General features: G+C 38.5%; 3 protein-coding genes across 9 annotated transcripts; 1 reads left to right on the top strand and 2 right to left on the bottom strand.

The window, feature by feature from the left end:
- Positions 1–54: 54 nt before the first annotated feature.
- Positions 55–4760, bottom strand: LOC103951362 (AUGMIN subunit 4). Of its 3 annotated transcripts, none has more exons than XM_048573283.1 (13): positions 4435–4760; positions 4314–4361; positions 4135–4206; positions 2703–3032; positions 2385–2484; positions 1678–1747; positions 1240–1333; positions 1072–1143; positions 862–920; positions 681–749; positions 552–603; positions 381–458; positions 55–304 (listed from the first exon to the last, which is right to left on the bottom strand). In XM_048573283.1, the coding sequence occupies exons 1-13, from the start codon at positions 4570–4572 to the stop codon at positions 227–229; spliced, it is 1260 nt and encodes a 419-aa protein (XP_048429240.1). In that variant the 5' UTR covers positions 4573–4760; the 3' UTR covers positions 55–226. The 3 variants fall into 3 exon arrangements, with proteins under 3 accessions (XP_048429240.1, XP_048429241.1, XP_048429242.1); XM_048573284.1 differs by having other exon boundaries at positions 2703–3026; XM_048573285.1 differs by lacking the exon at positions 2703–3032.
- A 791-nt stretch (positions 4761–5551) lies between these two features.
- On the top strand, positions 5552–10497 carry LOC103951361 (syntaxin-61). 5 transcript variants are annotated; one of them, XM_009362714.3, is made up of 8 exons: positions 5552–5704; positions 6636–6710; positions 7007–7120; positions 8418–8531; positions 8879–9063; positions 9557–9647; positions 9878–9943; positions 10098–10497. In XM_009362714.3, exons 2-8 carry the CDS (start codon positions 6657–6659, stop codon positions 10206–10208), a joined length of 735 nt encoding a protein of 244 aa, XP_009360989.2. In that variant the 5' UTR covers positions 5552–5704; positions 6636–6656; the 3' UTR covers positions 10209–10497. The 5 variants fall into 5 exon arrangements, with proteins under 5 accessions (XP_009360989.2, XP_009360990.2, XP_048429277.1 ...); XM_009362715.3 differs by having other exon boundaries at positions 5567–5704; positions 6641–6710; XM_009362716.2 differs by having other exon boundaries at positions 5594–5704; positions 6641–6710; positions 8414–8531.
- Positions 10498–10656: 159 nt separating this feature from the next.
- On the bottom strand, positions 10657–15794 carry LOC103951452 (aconitate hydratase, cytoplasmic). Its single transcript, XM_048573321.1, is given in 21 exon segments — positions 10657–10891; positions 11050–11061; positions 11064–11294; positions 11370–11468; positions 11557–11627; positions 11630–12035; positions 12138–12236; positions 12446–12567; positions 12906–13027; positions 13101–13168; positions 13339–13524; positions 13831–13839; positions 13841–13907; positions 13989–14068; positions 14158–14198; positions 14328–14486; positions 14574–14607; positions 14609–14719; positions 14947–15108; positions 15305–15490; positions 15682–15794. Coding segments are annotated over 21 exon segments (2427 nt in total). The 5' UTR covers positions 15778–15794; the 3' UTR covers positions 10657–10825.

Raw genomic sequence — 15794 nt, 5'->3', positions numbered from 1 at the left:
GTTAATTTTTTGTCATTGCCACAATTCATTCATCTGATTCACTAAAGCTGTTTATGAAGCTAAAAAAACGGTTCGAGTTGGGTGAAAATTGGGGCAAAATAACCCCGAGTACTAGTTACATTTGTACGCCAATCAGGCAAAGTTTATTGGAACAAATCGGGTTCGAACTGATTTCAACAAATAGAAAAATTCAAGTTAATAAAACTGCGAAAGAAACATGCTGGTTCTAGGCGTTCGGATGATCCGGGAGGCGTTTCAGGTCCATTTCAACTTGGTGGATCGTCCAATTCATGTTTTCCAGTTTCTGCACGGCAATGATGTTCTCAGAGATTTTATCAGAGGAACCAGATAGTACAGCTCAGAGCAATGCTATTTTTGACCTTTACAATATCACGGTACTGCCTTGCAATTTGATCGAAGTGAGGATCGACACCCTGATACTCATGAAGGCGCGTAACCTGGTAAAAAAACGATGAAACATCAGTTCATGATCAAGAACCATGTCGGAGGATGATACAAAAGAGAAACAGATGAGAATTAGAAGAACAGACCGCTTTATTATATGTAACCGAAGCTTCTTCCGTAGCATCAGTAAGATGCTTCCTGTAATGAACAAAATGATTCAAAGAAACTTGAACTAGTAAGCCGCACATACTTTCTACAATGTAATCGACAAGTACCTAATTTTACGTAGGGCTGGTACAGATTCCTTAGTATACGTTTGACCAACGATAGCATACTCCAGCTTCCTGAAATATGATCGGGTATATTATACTCATCATGTAGATCGACTAATATATTCAGTCAGCAGTCACTACTTTCGTTTCTCTGTTTGAAAACAATAAACAGAAAACCACGAACCTCAGTTTTGCGCTCATGGTCACACACCTTTTGCACAGCCATGTTTTTTGTAGTTCATCCTATAAAGCGTTGTTTACAATAAACGTTGCAGAATGCTCAGCACAAGAAAAGCAGAATCGTATGTACAGGATACTTACAAAAATGTTAAGTGCATATTCGGAAATCTAATTGCTGAAATCACATTAACCATCACAAACGTTAGAAGCTTACATAATTGTGTTGATGGTGCAACTTCAAATCTTTGATTAACTTGACGAGAACTCCCAGTATCTGCTCTAAGACCTAGTGCGCGTAAAAACACTTTGTCACAAAACCTCACAGACAAAATTAGCCAGTATAGATTTCAGGAACGAAAACATATATATTTTATTTTCATACGTTATAGTATTCAGAAAATTTTCTATCTGCAGAATATAGATCTTCCTGCAAAGCCTCTTCCTCCCTTTCTATCTCCTCAGTTATCAACTTTACCCTGATACAATCATGAGAAAAGTGGAATTAATATTAGATCACAGCATCACATAATCATTTAGAACAGTAGTTCCAGAAATTTATATAAGCACCAAAAAGCAGTGGTTTATGGGTGCACTACACTTGAGAGGGGTGCAGAAAATAATTGAAAATTCTAATCACTTGCAATAATTAGAGTTAGCGGTGTCAAAAATGAGGCTGTCAATGATCTTAAGAAATGGACAATCCTTCATGTTTGATGACAACTAGTCACTGTTATCTACCAGATTACATGTCAAATAAAACTGCCAAACATCGGTAGCAAGAATCTTGCTCCATGTGAAAGGGGATGTATCAAGATAAAACCTACTTAAGGAGAGTAATCCAAACCTTTCTGGAAGCTGAGAACTTGAAGTTTCATGCAGGGGTGATGAATCTGCAGCAACCAAGCAGTGGAATGAATTCTGTGTATAACCATTGTGTACTATATATGAATTGCATAATGGTTATAGCATTTGTCATAATTACGGGCTAAGTATATCAGTATGCATTATCCACTTCAAAAAAAATTGTTCAGGGCTCGTTTACTGACTAGGATTGGATTGGAGTGGATAACTCATAAAAATTCACGGTATGTTGGAGGTAGAGCTGAATGATTTTTCATTTTGAGGGGATTAGACATAAGGGGAACTTATCCCTTCCAATCCTGACAAATGGTAAAATTAGAGTGGATAAGTTTCCTTCATGTCTATTCTCGCTTCTAATGCCCTCCAAAATAAAAGAAATCATTTACCTCCACCTTCAACGTACCTTGGATTTTATGAGTTATCCTCTCCAATGCAATCCTAGTTACCAAATGAACCTTAGTGTATTATATTTTCAAGATATTCGTAAGCTTGATCAGCCCATGGACCCCTATCATATGATCAAATATTGCATTAGTAAGATTCAATGTGGGTATCCTTTCCCATAATGAATAAGGTGGAAATGAAAATGACTTGGAACTTGGAACAGCAGATTGACAAAATTACATTTGAGAGAGAGAGAGAGAGAGAGAGAGAGGAGAGAGAGACCAATGTTATCAATTACTAATGCATCAGCTAACTTGTCACATTTTTCTTCCAACCGAGCCTCAATCTCACGGGAAAGACACAACTGGTATTCTTTCATATCCTGTAGTTGAGACATCACAGATGAATCTCAATGATTCCATTAATAAGGGGCAGATCTACCAAGGTTATTTCTTCATATTAACGAATTATATATAGCAAAATTAACAGATTCAACAAGAAAAATGTTAAGTTGCAGCCATAGAAAGAAAAGCGTAGATATAAATGAATAATGAAAAAAGAACGACAACTGTTTGCATGCTAGAACCATGGTGACCATACCACACAAAAGGGAGATTGCTGGAGCTGTGTTTGCCATAAATAAGCAGGTGTAATTCCAAGAAAGCGATTGGGTACACCACCAAGTCCAGGTTCCACAATATCAGTAGCACTAAAAGAAAGACTGTTGCTTGCAGTATAATTTGTGGAGTTGGAACTTGAGCTGATTGTAACACCGGTACAAGTACTATCAAGGGAACTCCGTGACATTATACTGCATTTTTCAATCTCTTCCTCATGAACCTCACCATCTTTTGAGACAAGAGGAAGCCTAGACCTTTGGGCCGCTTCTGCAATGGTCATACGATGCTCTAATGTCTCGTACAGCTGACACCTCATGAAGATCCCACACTCATCAGTTTCAGACAACTTAAATGGCTCATATGCAGAATAAATACTAAGGGCACACTAGATTTGAGTATCATCGTCGTATGTTCTGTTCAGATAATGGATAAATAAAAGAACAAACACCTTCCACAGAATACTAATTCTCAACTGGTAACATTGCATAGTTACTTAAATATTGCCTATCGTTCCCATTTTAAATTAACCACGCTTTTGTATTCTACCAGTTTCTCCTTCAAACGGAACAAGTAGAAAAGAAACATACAACTCCTAAGTCCTATGCAAGGTGTCAAATTGGGAACCATATTATTCACCCTTTGATTCTGTTTGCACCTAAAATGTGCCTATTCCGGCTAAATATGGCATTTGGAGGATGATTGTGCAAAAAGACTAACTTGGAAAGATATTTGGCTGCAAGTGAGGTAGTTTGACGTTATAATATTGTTTTTCCCTTTTGTTTGGGTGGTGGAGGTTTGCCAAGAGCTTTGTTTAATCAAAAGAATTGCATGCTTTCTCATTGCAAATGGATTGGAAGGCCAAATACGGACATGAAAGTGGGCATCCGGTGAAAGAAGCCAACTTGCTTCTTTTAATTATTAGTTTATTGCAAGTGGTGGAGACATGTGGTGGAAGTACAAGTTGCCCTTTTTAATATCATTTCACATGCAAGCTGGCAGTGAAGTTTCTTTTGGGCGAGTTCATTGTTCTTAGCAAAGGGCTCTCTCACATCTCTATAAAACCTTGATTTGAGCCACTCCCACTCAATGACATAATTTCTTGGTTAGAAGTTGAACTCAGGCGCAACCTCAACCATTCAGATCCCGTTTACTAGCGGCATCTAGTAGTGGTACGCACGCACCCGCCAGTTCCCTTGTTCGAGTAAATTCCCGGCATGCCCGCCATGCCCATGGCGAATTTAGGGGGTGAACAGATTCTACACACCAAACACTGTAGTGTGGAGTCTCCAACAAGTTAACCGTACGCTTAAGATATCGATGATTCACTTTGAGTGTCTATCATATTTGAAAAAAAAAAAAAAAAAAAAAAAACCTTAACAGATAAAGTTAATTCAGTGTGTGAAATACAGAACCTCAGCCTCAGAAGAATGCTTCAATCCCTGTTGATACTCCTCCACCATTGCAATTGCCTCACCATAAATTGCCTACATCAGAGCTCTTAAATTTAAATTCACTGTCAAATTAGAATAACCAGTTGAATTTCGACAATTCGAAAAGAAAACAAACCCCGAAATAAGCAGAATTCAATTACCATGGCTTCCAAGTAACGGACTCTTTCCCTGCACATTTCCTCCCTGGCCTGTAAAATTCGACATTTTCTCAGAATCCAAAAAGGGCAGGGAAATTTAGAGAGAGAGCGAGAGAGAGAGTACGAGTTGGAGGTCGTAATATGCGGATTTGGAGCCGAGGGAACCATCGGGAGCCAAGCAGTGGCGTTCCAGCTGATCGACAACATGGGCCACATCCGGTGGCAGGTTTTGTCCCTGTAGTTGTTGCAGGCCCTTCGCCATTTCTCCTCTCTCGATCACCAAAATGCCGTCGTCTTCCTCCTTCTTCCTTCCTAACGATAAAGATGCCGCATTTGCCACTCTCACGCAGGAATTCAAATCAGTTACCACCACGGATTCAGCGTGGTTTGCCGTACCCTGTTCGGTTTGGTTTTGACCAAGAAAATGTCAAAGATTTTAAAAGCAACTATAACCATATCAAACCAGACCTAACCAAACCGACATATATCATTTAATTATAAATTTATTTATTTTACACGTGTGGAGCCATGATTTTCAGCGGCAAAATAAAACTGATCAGAATATGCGTACTTTAGAAGTTTGGTAATGGATTCATTAACTTCCATTGCAGTGGTTGAAGATTGGTCATGTTTGTTCTGCAAGATACGAAAACCTAATTCAGCAAAGAATCATCATGTTTTCTATAATCTTGGAGTCCTAACTATCAAAATATTGGTGTGCGCCACAAGTAATCATACTTTTAAGAAAAAGCAATATCTATTTCCAATATATTCTTTGGGATTCTCCCGATTTAATAAGAATTCTACTATTCTAAAATGTCTCTGCTCGACTGGAGTAAATACATCATTCTAGCTTCATCTCTAGTAATACAATTCTTGCATACGTATTTTCTTGGATATTGCCTGAGTCTTATATAGTTAACTAACTTGATAGTTAGAGTCTTTGACCAGTACACTCCCAGTCTTGGGATTACTCACGGTTATTTATTCTTTTATAGGTACTTAGATTTGTGCATCTCCACCTCTTGCGACTACACGAATTTGGTTTCAACGACACATATGTTAATATAGTATAGGTTATTTGAAGGGAATTGTAATTAACACTTCAAAAATCTCATTCTACACTACAAACTTTCTATATTAGGAAAGAAAAATACACTTGTGAGAAGTGCATAATGAGATTTTTGGAGTGCTAATAACACTTCTCTATTTGAATGTCTAACTATATGGGCTTATTAAAAATTAAAGCGGTTCCATTGCATGTCCAAAACCGAAGCCCAAACAGTTTCTCTCTCAACTTCGTCTTCTGAAACTTCTTCGTCTGCTTCCGTGCATTAGTCCAGACGAGGATCTCACAGATCAAGTCCCTCTGCTCCTCCGTTCAGTCCGTACAGGTAAGCCTCTCCCTCACCCCATTACATAGATACATATGTATACTTATGTCTAGATGTTGTTTCAAATCGGAATTTTGGTGCATCGGACGAGAGTTTTGATTTGTATAAGGTGTTCGGTATGCGGCAAATCAGTCGGGTTATTCAATTTTTGGGTGATTTTAATCTGAGATTCGGTCTGATTCGTTACTGATTTTAAGTGAAAATTGGATTTGATGATGTGATCAGTTGTTAATGTGATTAAGCAAGTAGTATCCATATGATATGCTTAAGTAGATCTAGTTCAGCTAATTATCCAAGTAATTTGTACTTTCATTCTCCAATTCCGTAGATTACGATGAGATGTCAGAAAATTCCGTGTTTAAATCTGCTTGTGGTAGGACTTGATTATGTTCATGTATGATTAACTTGTAATTGTAATTTAGTGGGAATATTAGTGTTGCATTGATGGCAATTGATGATTGTTCATTTTTCATGACATTAAGGATTACTCAATTTGCCAAATTACAAATATTTTTGAACTTGAAACTTAAAATGAAGAAAAAGGTGCAGGTGGGTTTTACTTAAAACTCATTTGGATATTTGGAAATCGAATTTCATTTCACGCTAATCAAAATGAAGTGGAGCTAAGGCCGACCAAACCGTTTTCAGTAACTCTTGCTGAATGTTCTGTTTTCAGTTGATTTGTTTAGTGGATCTTTCAGTAGAATTGAATTGGTTGCTTCTATATACATGTATTCTCATGTTTAGCTGCAGTCTATGATGCAGGACACGGTGGTATCCTTCGATCCCCGTGTCGTATCGTATTCACTTGTGGTCATACAACAATTCTTCTTGTTAATTTGACGTATACTCGTCTCCATGTCCATGCATCGTAGGCTGCAGTTAGGGATATGGTTTTTCTAATGGAAGTTTCTTTTTCGGATGCTCATAGGATAGACTAGTTTCGTTCACAATGCCTTCGGCTCAAGATCCATTCTATGTTGTGAAAGAGGAGATTCAAGAATCTGTAAGTTGTCAAATCACTTCAATCATTTGGAAGCTTCTGGAATGGTGTATAGTTTATATAATTCGTTTGATACATGTTTTCAGCTCAATGTGCCCCTTTAGTTGGCTCTTTTACTTTCTTTGGAGTATTACCTTTCTGCTTTTGACTCACTCTCTCTTTCTCTCTCTTTCTCTCACACACGCGCACACACAAACCCGGATGAATTTGGTACTCATTATATGTGCGGAATTTGTTTTCATGGCATTATGCTTGGGAGTAGAAATTAATCCAGCCTGTGACATTTCCTGCTTGAATAGATTGATAAGTTACAGTCTTCTTTTCACCAATGGGAGCGTATTTCATCTGATAATGGAGAGCAAGTACGTCTCACAAAGGAGCTGCTTGCTTCTTGTGGAAGCATTGAATGGCAGGTGCGCCAATATTACCACATTTGATTTAATTTTATCTGTGTGTCTTTATTATAAAGATTAGATTGTAGGTGTTTGTCATGGTATAATTATTAGAAAGTTGTGACACAGGAGTTGGGATTGTGACCACATGAATGTCTGAATGAACCAATAGAAATAGCTGGTAACACTATAGTTTTAGTGGTATTTTTTGAATTTCCATAAACATGTCAATAACAACTGAAATGTTGCAACTGAGTTTCAGTGTGCTAAAAATTTATTCTCAATGTGGGTGGCCTGTTGTAGATTGGTGATGACAATAGTTTATTTTTTTGTAATGGCCATAGGTCATGGTTTTGATTTACATTCTCGCTAAAAAAAACTGGTTATTTTGTGCTATAGAAGATGGGAAGTTGATGTGGGTGTCAAGAGGATCATTTGCTTTTTAATGGGCTGGTGCTCTTGAAACTATGATCAGTTAAACAAAAGAAAGGATGATTTACTGCTTTGAAATAGGCTGGCTTACGACCATCTAATATGGGTTTGTCAGCAAGATAGCTTCTCAAAATCATTAAAGAAATGGAGTAGTTTTCAATTTCCATAGCTCAAAGGAAAATATCTGTTATTGTAGAAAATTGCCCTTGACCACCTCAGACCTGTATGTCATTGGGATTTTATGGTATTGAGCCCAAGAATTGATCATATTTTATTTTGTTAACAAGGCTGCAAATACTCATTTAAAAAGAAAAAATGGAAAAGATAGAAGATGAGGATATATTAGCAACTAATGGTTATTTTACCGTATCCATCCATTAATCAAATATGTTAAAATAAAAATCATTTCCATGGTTGGTGCACAAAGGGACGAAACATCCAATGCATTCTTTATGTTTGTATGTGCTAAATATTGAGGACTAAATGACTTCAGATAGTTTATACATTGTAGTAGAAGCATTAGGTTCATACTGGTTAGTTGTGCGTGCTAAATTAACTTTACATGTCATATACTTGATGCATCAAAGATCGGTTTAGCAAATCTTCAAGTTTCCTTTAAATTTTCATGTTTTTAAGAAAAATATTTTATTCTGTCAATTTTTATTGATCTCTATGCATTCGTTAAAAACTCTGTAAACCAATAATAGTTTTGCAGACCAATACTTTATCCTTGTCAGAGAGAAGGTGACTTGGGGCTTACAATTAAATAATTTTCTTGTTTTGTATTTTCATTCCTTTCTTTTATCACCTAACCCGAAACTTTGAGAATAATTTGAAATTCAACTTCTGTTTGCAACTACTAAAAGGATGCTTTCTTGATAGGAAGGTAGATGAGTTGGACAAAGCGATTTCCGTAGCAGCTAGAGATCCTACATGGTATGGCATTGATGAAGTAGAACTTGAAAAACGAAGGAGATGGACAAGCACTGCTCGTGCTCAGGTATAAATGTATAATCTGTTAAGCTGTACTCTTTTAGAACATTTTAGTGACAGTGAAGATCTCATATCTGTAATCCTTGTCACCCGTGGTGTTGTCATAAGTTCATAACAAACCTTGTCTTTATGATTTACAATGATTACCTACATCTTTTACATGACGGCAGTCTGAGTGTGCGGTTTTGTAACAGAAATGTAGTTTCAGTTTTTCTTTGTTTTTTGGATATTTTGTTGCATAATGATCCTTTATTTGGTATTTTCTGCTATGTATTTATACAGCATATTACATGGTTGCTTTTTGCCTTTGGATGACTGTATAGCAGCTCCTCAATTAATCAAATAGTTTATCAGGTGGGCTCTTTAAAGAAAGCAGTCGAAGCTGGAAAGGAGTCTTCTGGAACTAGTGTGAATGGGATGCGTCAAGAACTAATGAGGGTGGCGAATTCCCAGGAGACAGAAAGGTCCAACCCGTATGGTGCGCACCATAACGACGACTTCATAACCTCAGAATCAGATAGACAATTGCTTCTCATAAAGTAAGATTTTTACTTCTATTTATTGTTTTTTGCAAACTCACAAACACAACCCGCATCCAATTGACACTTATGTGGAAAACATACGTGGTATCATTCTATTCTTAGGGAAGTCTCAGTTAAAATTCAATGTTTGGCAGGTGCTTCTTCATTCTTTATATAAGCTGGAATGAATTGTCTTATTGAATCGAATAACTGAAATTATGGAACACTTATATTCTAAAAGGAAAGAATAAAGATTCTCTCTGGGTCAAACCATCCGAGCTTGTAATTTGATTGTAAACCTTTTTTGTTGTTATTATACGGAGTTCTATGCACCTATTATGAAATGTTGCTAAGTGAAATCCGAATTCCCCCTGTTCCTTTTTCTCCCTTTCACTGGGTTGTGAAAAATGCTTACATCTACGGGCTTAATTTTTTTCTTTCCCGAATCCTTTGGCCAGTTTTCTGTATAACTCTTTCTTTTGATCTTATGTCTATCAATTGATGCTTGTAGGCAACAGGATGAGGAGTTGGACGAACTTAGTGCAAGTGTGGAGAGAATTGGCGGTGTTGGACTTACTATTCATGAAGAGCTCCTCGCACAGGTAAGAATTTTGTATGTCACTGTCCTTCCTGGTATTGTGACTACCGCATATGAACTTAGGATAGTCTGATGGAAAGGGGGCAAGGGAAAACAGATGAGCATTTTGATTCATTTTTCTTGAACCTGTATCTATTATTTACAAATGAACTCTTTCTGCCCCACCCCCCGGTGAACTTCTGGGTTATTCTTGCTTCGTTCATTTGCTAAATTGGAAGCCTGTTGGTGCTTCAGGAGAAGATTATAGAAGAATTGGGCACGGAAATGGATGGTACATCAAATCGTCTTGATTTTGTTCAGGTGAGTTTGTGTTTCCTTGATAGATTGTCCTGCCAAAGAGATTCTGTCCGCTGGAATGAGTTTAGCTTTTTCTTCAGCTTGCTAATTGACTGCAATATATAATTAATGATCCCACATGAGATGAAAAGATTTTTCGTTTTTCTGATTTTTGCAGAAGAAGGTGGCTGCAGTGATGAAGAAGGCTGGTGTGAAAGGCCAGTTGATGATGATACTATTTTTGCTGGTTCTGTTCATCATCCTTTTTGTATTGGTCTTCCTCACCTAGTCTGAAGAATGGAACGCGTCTTCCGTCATCGACCATGGCAGGAGGGATCTGCGTTCCAGATACAACTGTAGAACTCTCAAGTACAGATTATTTTTACTGGATGTATCTAGGTTTCTTCGTAAAAGCTTTTCCCCGGAAATTCTGAACCGGAAGAGTCTGCAATCTTTTAAGGTTGTTTAGAAGTTTTGAGGCTGATCAGAATTTGATGTTCAACAACCTGGAGTGTGAAACACAGGAGCTTTATGTTCGTCACATTTGTTTCTTACATGGGACTTGTTTTATGTCAAAACTCGTCTCGTTCTCGTGTGCTTGTGTTTCATCACAAAATTTTCTCTGTTTTGTCCATATCTCATGTAACCAATTCACCACATGACAAGCGTCTGACAAAAAATTATTGGTTTTCAGACGTGCTTCTGAAAGCACCCTAAACTTGAAAAAAAAAATTAAATTAACAGTGCTAATGACTAATTGACATTTCTGGCCTTTATTCTGTTACTAACACATAAATATTCATTCATTCTGTTAATATGGTATCCAACAAAAAAGAAAAAACCAAAGTTGAACTGAGACAAGTTCATAGGCGAGAGAGGCTGCAGATCCAAAAGCTCAAAAGCTTGCTATTTAATCATGTTTCGAATGACGTATGGAAGAATGCCGCCGTGGTCAAAATATGCTAACTCAACCTGCACAACCAGAGACATCAAACCTCAAACGCCGCTCAAACGACGATCAACTGAACCTTAAGGTCGGCCCTCTACAATTGTTCTAAAGCCGATGGCACGGATACATGACTCTCAGTGGGATTATACATGAACCGGATTCACAGAAGCATGTGAAGTACCTTTGTGTCGAAGCAGGAGTGTGCAGTGTAAACGATTTTGCATTGTCAGTTGTGACCTTAACATCCTGGCCAGGCTTTATCTCACTAATGTCACGAGGAAGCTCTATTGTGCAGCGCTTGTGACCGGTTAGACCAAGCGTGTCTGCATCCTCACCTGGCTTGAAAGAGAGCGGAATGATTCCCATCCCTACCAGATTACTACGATGAATTCTTTCAAAGCTTTTCGCAATGACTGCTTTCACTCCCTAATGCACAAGCTGTCCTTGTAAGGAATACAGCATTCAGAGGGAGGAGGGAGGAGGGAGGGAAGAGAAACTCACCTGTAGCATTGGACCCTTGGCAGCCCAATCTCGAGCGCTGCCGCTTCCATAATCTGCTCCAGCCGACACAATGGTGCTCTGCTCAGCAGCCTTGTACTTCTGCATATGAATGCCGACCTGAGTCTTCGGCAATAAGAAAAGATAAAAATAAAAAGATGTAGAGAATTCAAAACATCATGGAGCTCACCATTGCTGCGTCGTAAACATGAAGTTTCTCCCCTGTTGGAATGTGGATTGTCTTTGGACCGACTTCACCATCAAAAGTTTGTTCACAATGCGGATGTTGGCAAACGTTCCTCGTGTCATTACCTCATCATTGCCTCGGCAACTCCCGTAGGAATTGAAATCTTTGCGTCCCACCCCAACCTTAAGGAGATACTTTGCAGTAGGGCTGTCCTTGTGGATGTTCCCACATGTAGAAATATGGTCCGTGATTATACTGTCACCGAGGTTTAGCAAACAATAGGCATCCCTTACGCCATGAGGACCTGGCGGGGCCTTGCTCATGTCCTTGAAGTATGGGGGCTCATGAATGTATGTCGAGTTCACATCCCAAGGAAAAAGAGTCGAAGAAGGAACGGAGAGCTGGTTCCACAAAGGATTGCCCTTCGTAATGCCCTCATACATGCTCTTGAACATGTCAGGTAAGACACTAGATTGAACGAGCTACAAATGCGCATACGTCAACATTTCAACCGGATCAAATCATTAGACAAATTGTTCAAAACTTTGTATCGGTGATACAAAATCGAAGTGTAAACGTTCCACCTGTGCAATTTCTTCATTACTAGGCCATATATCCTTGAAGTATACACTCTTCCCATCCTTCCCTATTCCAACTGGCTCTGTATCAAAATCAATGTCAACCTGGAGGGATTAGAAAGAATTTAGAGTTAATTAAGAACCTCTACCACAAACTAACAAGAACAGGACATTAATTTTACTTTTTCTCCCGAGATGTGGGGTAGCGGGGAGCGTATACAGCTGTTTGCCCGAAGAGAATGATGTACTCAACAAACATAATATATAAAGCTGTTTCCATATTAGTATATACCCAAAAAAGGCTCTTCACATACCGTGCCAGCAAGCGCATAGGCAACAACCAAAGGAGGGGAAGCAAGATAATTAGTTCTTGTCAGCCGGTGACTACGGCCTTGGAAATTTCTGTTTCCAGATAGAACAGCTACAGCAACAATGTCTGCAGAAGGCAACCATGCAGTGAAAATCAGGGGAAAAAAATGAAAACAGGACTCTAAAAGGTGATATCAAGGGCCTCAAAGTTCTCTGAAACCTGAGAAATCAAATCCCATCCTCGACAAAATCACGGACAGAAACAAAAGATCAAAAGTAGTACATCAATACAATTTATTGGAGGAAAACATGGGGTTGAAAATCTGCTTAGATCATAAAATATTTTGTCAAAACATTATCTTATATGCCAACATATAATTAAAATTCACTAGCTCCTTGCAGATTACTTGCAGTAATAGTCACTGAATAAGTGAAACTTTAAGCGTAAGTTAAGATTCTTAATACCATTCTCGGAAGAAATTGCTGAAGCAACAGATTAATCAAGTTCTCCAGAATTCCCAATACATGTGGTGCAGCCGTAGCCAACAACATTGAAACCCAGCTGGTTCAAGTACTTCAGCAGGCCACTGCAAGCAGACACAACGTTTAGGCTTTCATACACTATTAGGTAACCAAACGATCGACCATTTCATGGCATACCTCTGAAGCAGATATTCTGTCACAACCCTAGAACCAGGAGCAAGACTTGTTTTAATCCATGGCTGTACCTGGTATAAAATCGCATCATCGTATTACTGTGTTAGAAATCCATATGTATAATGCACCACAGCCTTAATACTTAAGGGCGAAAGTAAGATAAAATTACTCGTCCTGCATCAAGATTTTGTAATTCTACCATTGGCATCAAATGAAACGACATATCAAAGTCAAAACCAATCTCCAAACCTAGTTCACTAGCTTTCTTTGCTACAAGTCCAACTCCAACCATGACAGTGGGATTGGATGTGATTGTGCAACTTGTAATTGCTGCAATGACGACGCTACCATGCCTGAGCTCAGCAGGTTGTCCGTGGAATGAAAACTTTTCGACTTTACCTTGTTCTTCCTTTGGTACAGCAAACCCCTGCAATGGACAGCAAGAACACAAACAACAGCGTGGATCACTAAACAGCCAAGCTAAGCTATATATTTAGAACCTAAGGTAGTAAAGTTTAGATTCAAGGACCAGAACTACGAACTTGAAACTAATTAGCTATATTAAAGTGGATAGACTGAACTACAAGGCCAAATTTTGTACGAACCAACTGTTTGATTGGGTATATATAAACCACAATGATCAAATAATCAGCCTACTTGAAGATAGAAAGAGAATCTGACTCGAAACCCAAAAAAGTCACAGTATGTTACATGATACGTTGCCAGGACTCACCTTGAATCCAACTTTTTTTATCTAAACCTGCATGCCAGTCTGCCTTCACATCTTTCAAAGGTACTCGGTCATGAGGTCTATATATAAGTGGAATGGATTAAAATTACAGAATACAAAGTCTCATTTCATGGAACACATATGTGGAATGCAACAGATACCGCTTTGGTCCGGAAACACAGGGTTCAACATCTGCAAGGTCCAACTGCAGATAGGATGTGTATGCCCTTTCTTGTCGAGGCTGGCTACAAATCCCCTAGAAGTTAGATCCAAGCAGCCATCTCAAATCGGATTCATGGTGACAAAACTGACAGGAAACAGAAACTTTACCTCATTGTAGTCTACAAACATTTTGTTTGCGCGCAATCTAATACATAAGAGTACCATTGCCGAGGGTCACATTATATCATACTAGTTCAATACAAAAACAAACTATTTCCATCACTTTTGCACTAAAAAACGAATGAAAATAAATATACAAAAATAATAAACATAAGAAACATGAAGGAGCTTCACCGTCTTATTACTTCTCCCGGTTAATTCAAGATACTGCAATGTAACATTACCTACTGGGAAGAAGCCCATGGTTGCTCCATATTCAGGAGACATGTTTGCAACAGTGGCCCTATCAGCAGGTGATAACTCACCCATCCCTTCACCTACATGCATATGCAAATGAGTTACTGTGTATGTCGATGTATGGAAACTAAAACTATAACCTTCAGCTTAATGATTACTGGACTTACCGTAGAACTCAACAAACTTGCCAACAACACCATTGTTTCTTCAACATTTGTGTGACAGTTAAAACCAAATCTGTAGCAGTAACACCGTCACGCAGTTTCCCAGTAAGCTTGAACCCAACAACACCAGGCAACAACATGCATATGGGCTAGAAAATATGAAATTTCAGTGTGAAAGACATAGCCAGGAGAGTAATTTAACTTTCACATTAAACATTCTAACCAAAAAGTGAAGGTGAATGCATTTATAAGAATACGAGACTTAACGCTGTTCGGTTCTAGATACACTACCCTTTAGATAGATGTGTTAAATTAGACACTTATCTATGACAACACACCTGCGATGGAAAGACAAAGCATAATTAGGACACTTTACCTGACCAAGCATGGCTGCCTCAGCTTCAATCCCACCGACAACCCAGCCCGCAACTCCTAATCCATCAATCATGGTTGTGTGGGAATCAGTACCAAACACACTGTCAGGGTATAGAATTCCATTGGTGTTAAAAACAACCCTTCCAAGGAATTCCAAATTAACCTGCAAAATCATAATAAAGTGAAAATTGGCATGTTATACCTCCCATAAGTGCATTTTGCCAGAAATTTACACTCAGCAACTAGAAAGCCCTAATAATCGCACCTCAACAACTAACCTAAGAGGTTAAAAATTAATAACATCAGCTAGTGGGTAGCCAAATGACCAATTATTCATGCCATACAACCAATTTCTTTACCTGATGGACAATTCCACAACCGGGAGGTACAACGAGCATGTTATGAAAAGCAGATGCTCCCCATTTGAGGAAAGCAAATCTCTCTTTATTCCTCTCAAATTCAAGTTCCATATTTTCCCTTAGTGCATTTTCAGTTCTTGCTACATCAACCTGGACTGAATGATCAACGACAAGATCTACCGGAACCTGATGAAGATGTTATGTCAAATCCCATGAAGCTAACCACTAAATAATTTCAAAATCACAAATTGTAACCTCAAAAGACAACCGAAAAAAGTAATGTAGTACACTGCATTTCCTTTCACGATTATAGCTATCTATCGATATTGAACTACTCAAGAAGTTTGTGATGTGCATGGTTGAGAGAAATTACAAACCAGTGGATTTATCTTGTTAGGATCCTTTCCAAGCTGCTTCAAGGCATCCCGGATACATGCAATGTGTACTCCAGTAAAGTCCTGGGCAACAAACATAATGCCTTATATGGAGG

Source organism: the organism of the source record quoted next, unplaced genomic scaffold (assembly GCF_019419815.1).
Source record: "Pyrus x bretschneideri cultivar Hongxiangsu unplaced genomic scaffold, Pyrus_bretschneideri_v1 Contig66, whole genome shotgun sequence".
Classification (NCBI taxonomy): Eukaryota; Viridiplantae; Streptophyta; class Magnoliopsida; order Rosales; family Rosaceae; genus Pyrus; species Pyrus x bretschneideri.
The sequence above is the reverse complement of the archived record's forward strand: the minus strand, read 5'-3'. Positions and strand labels throughout refer to the sequence as shown.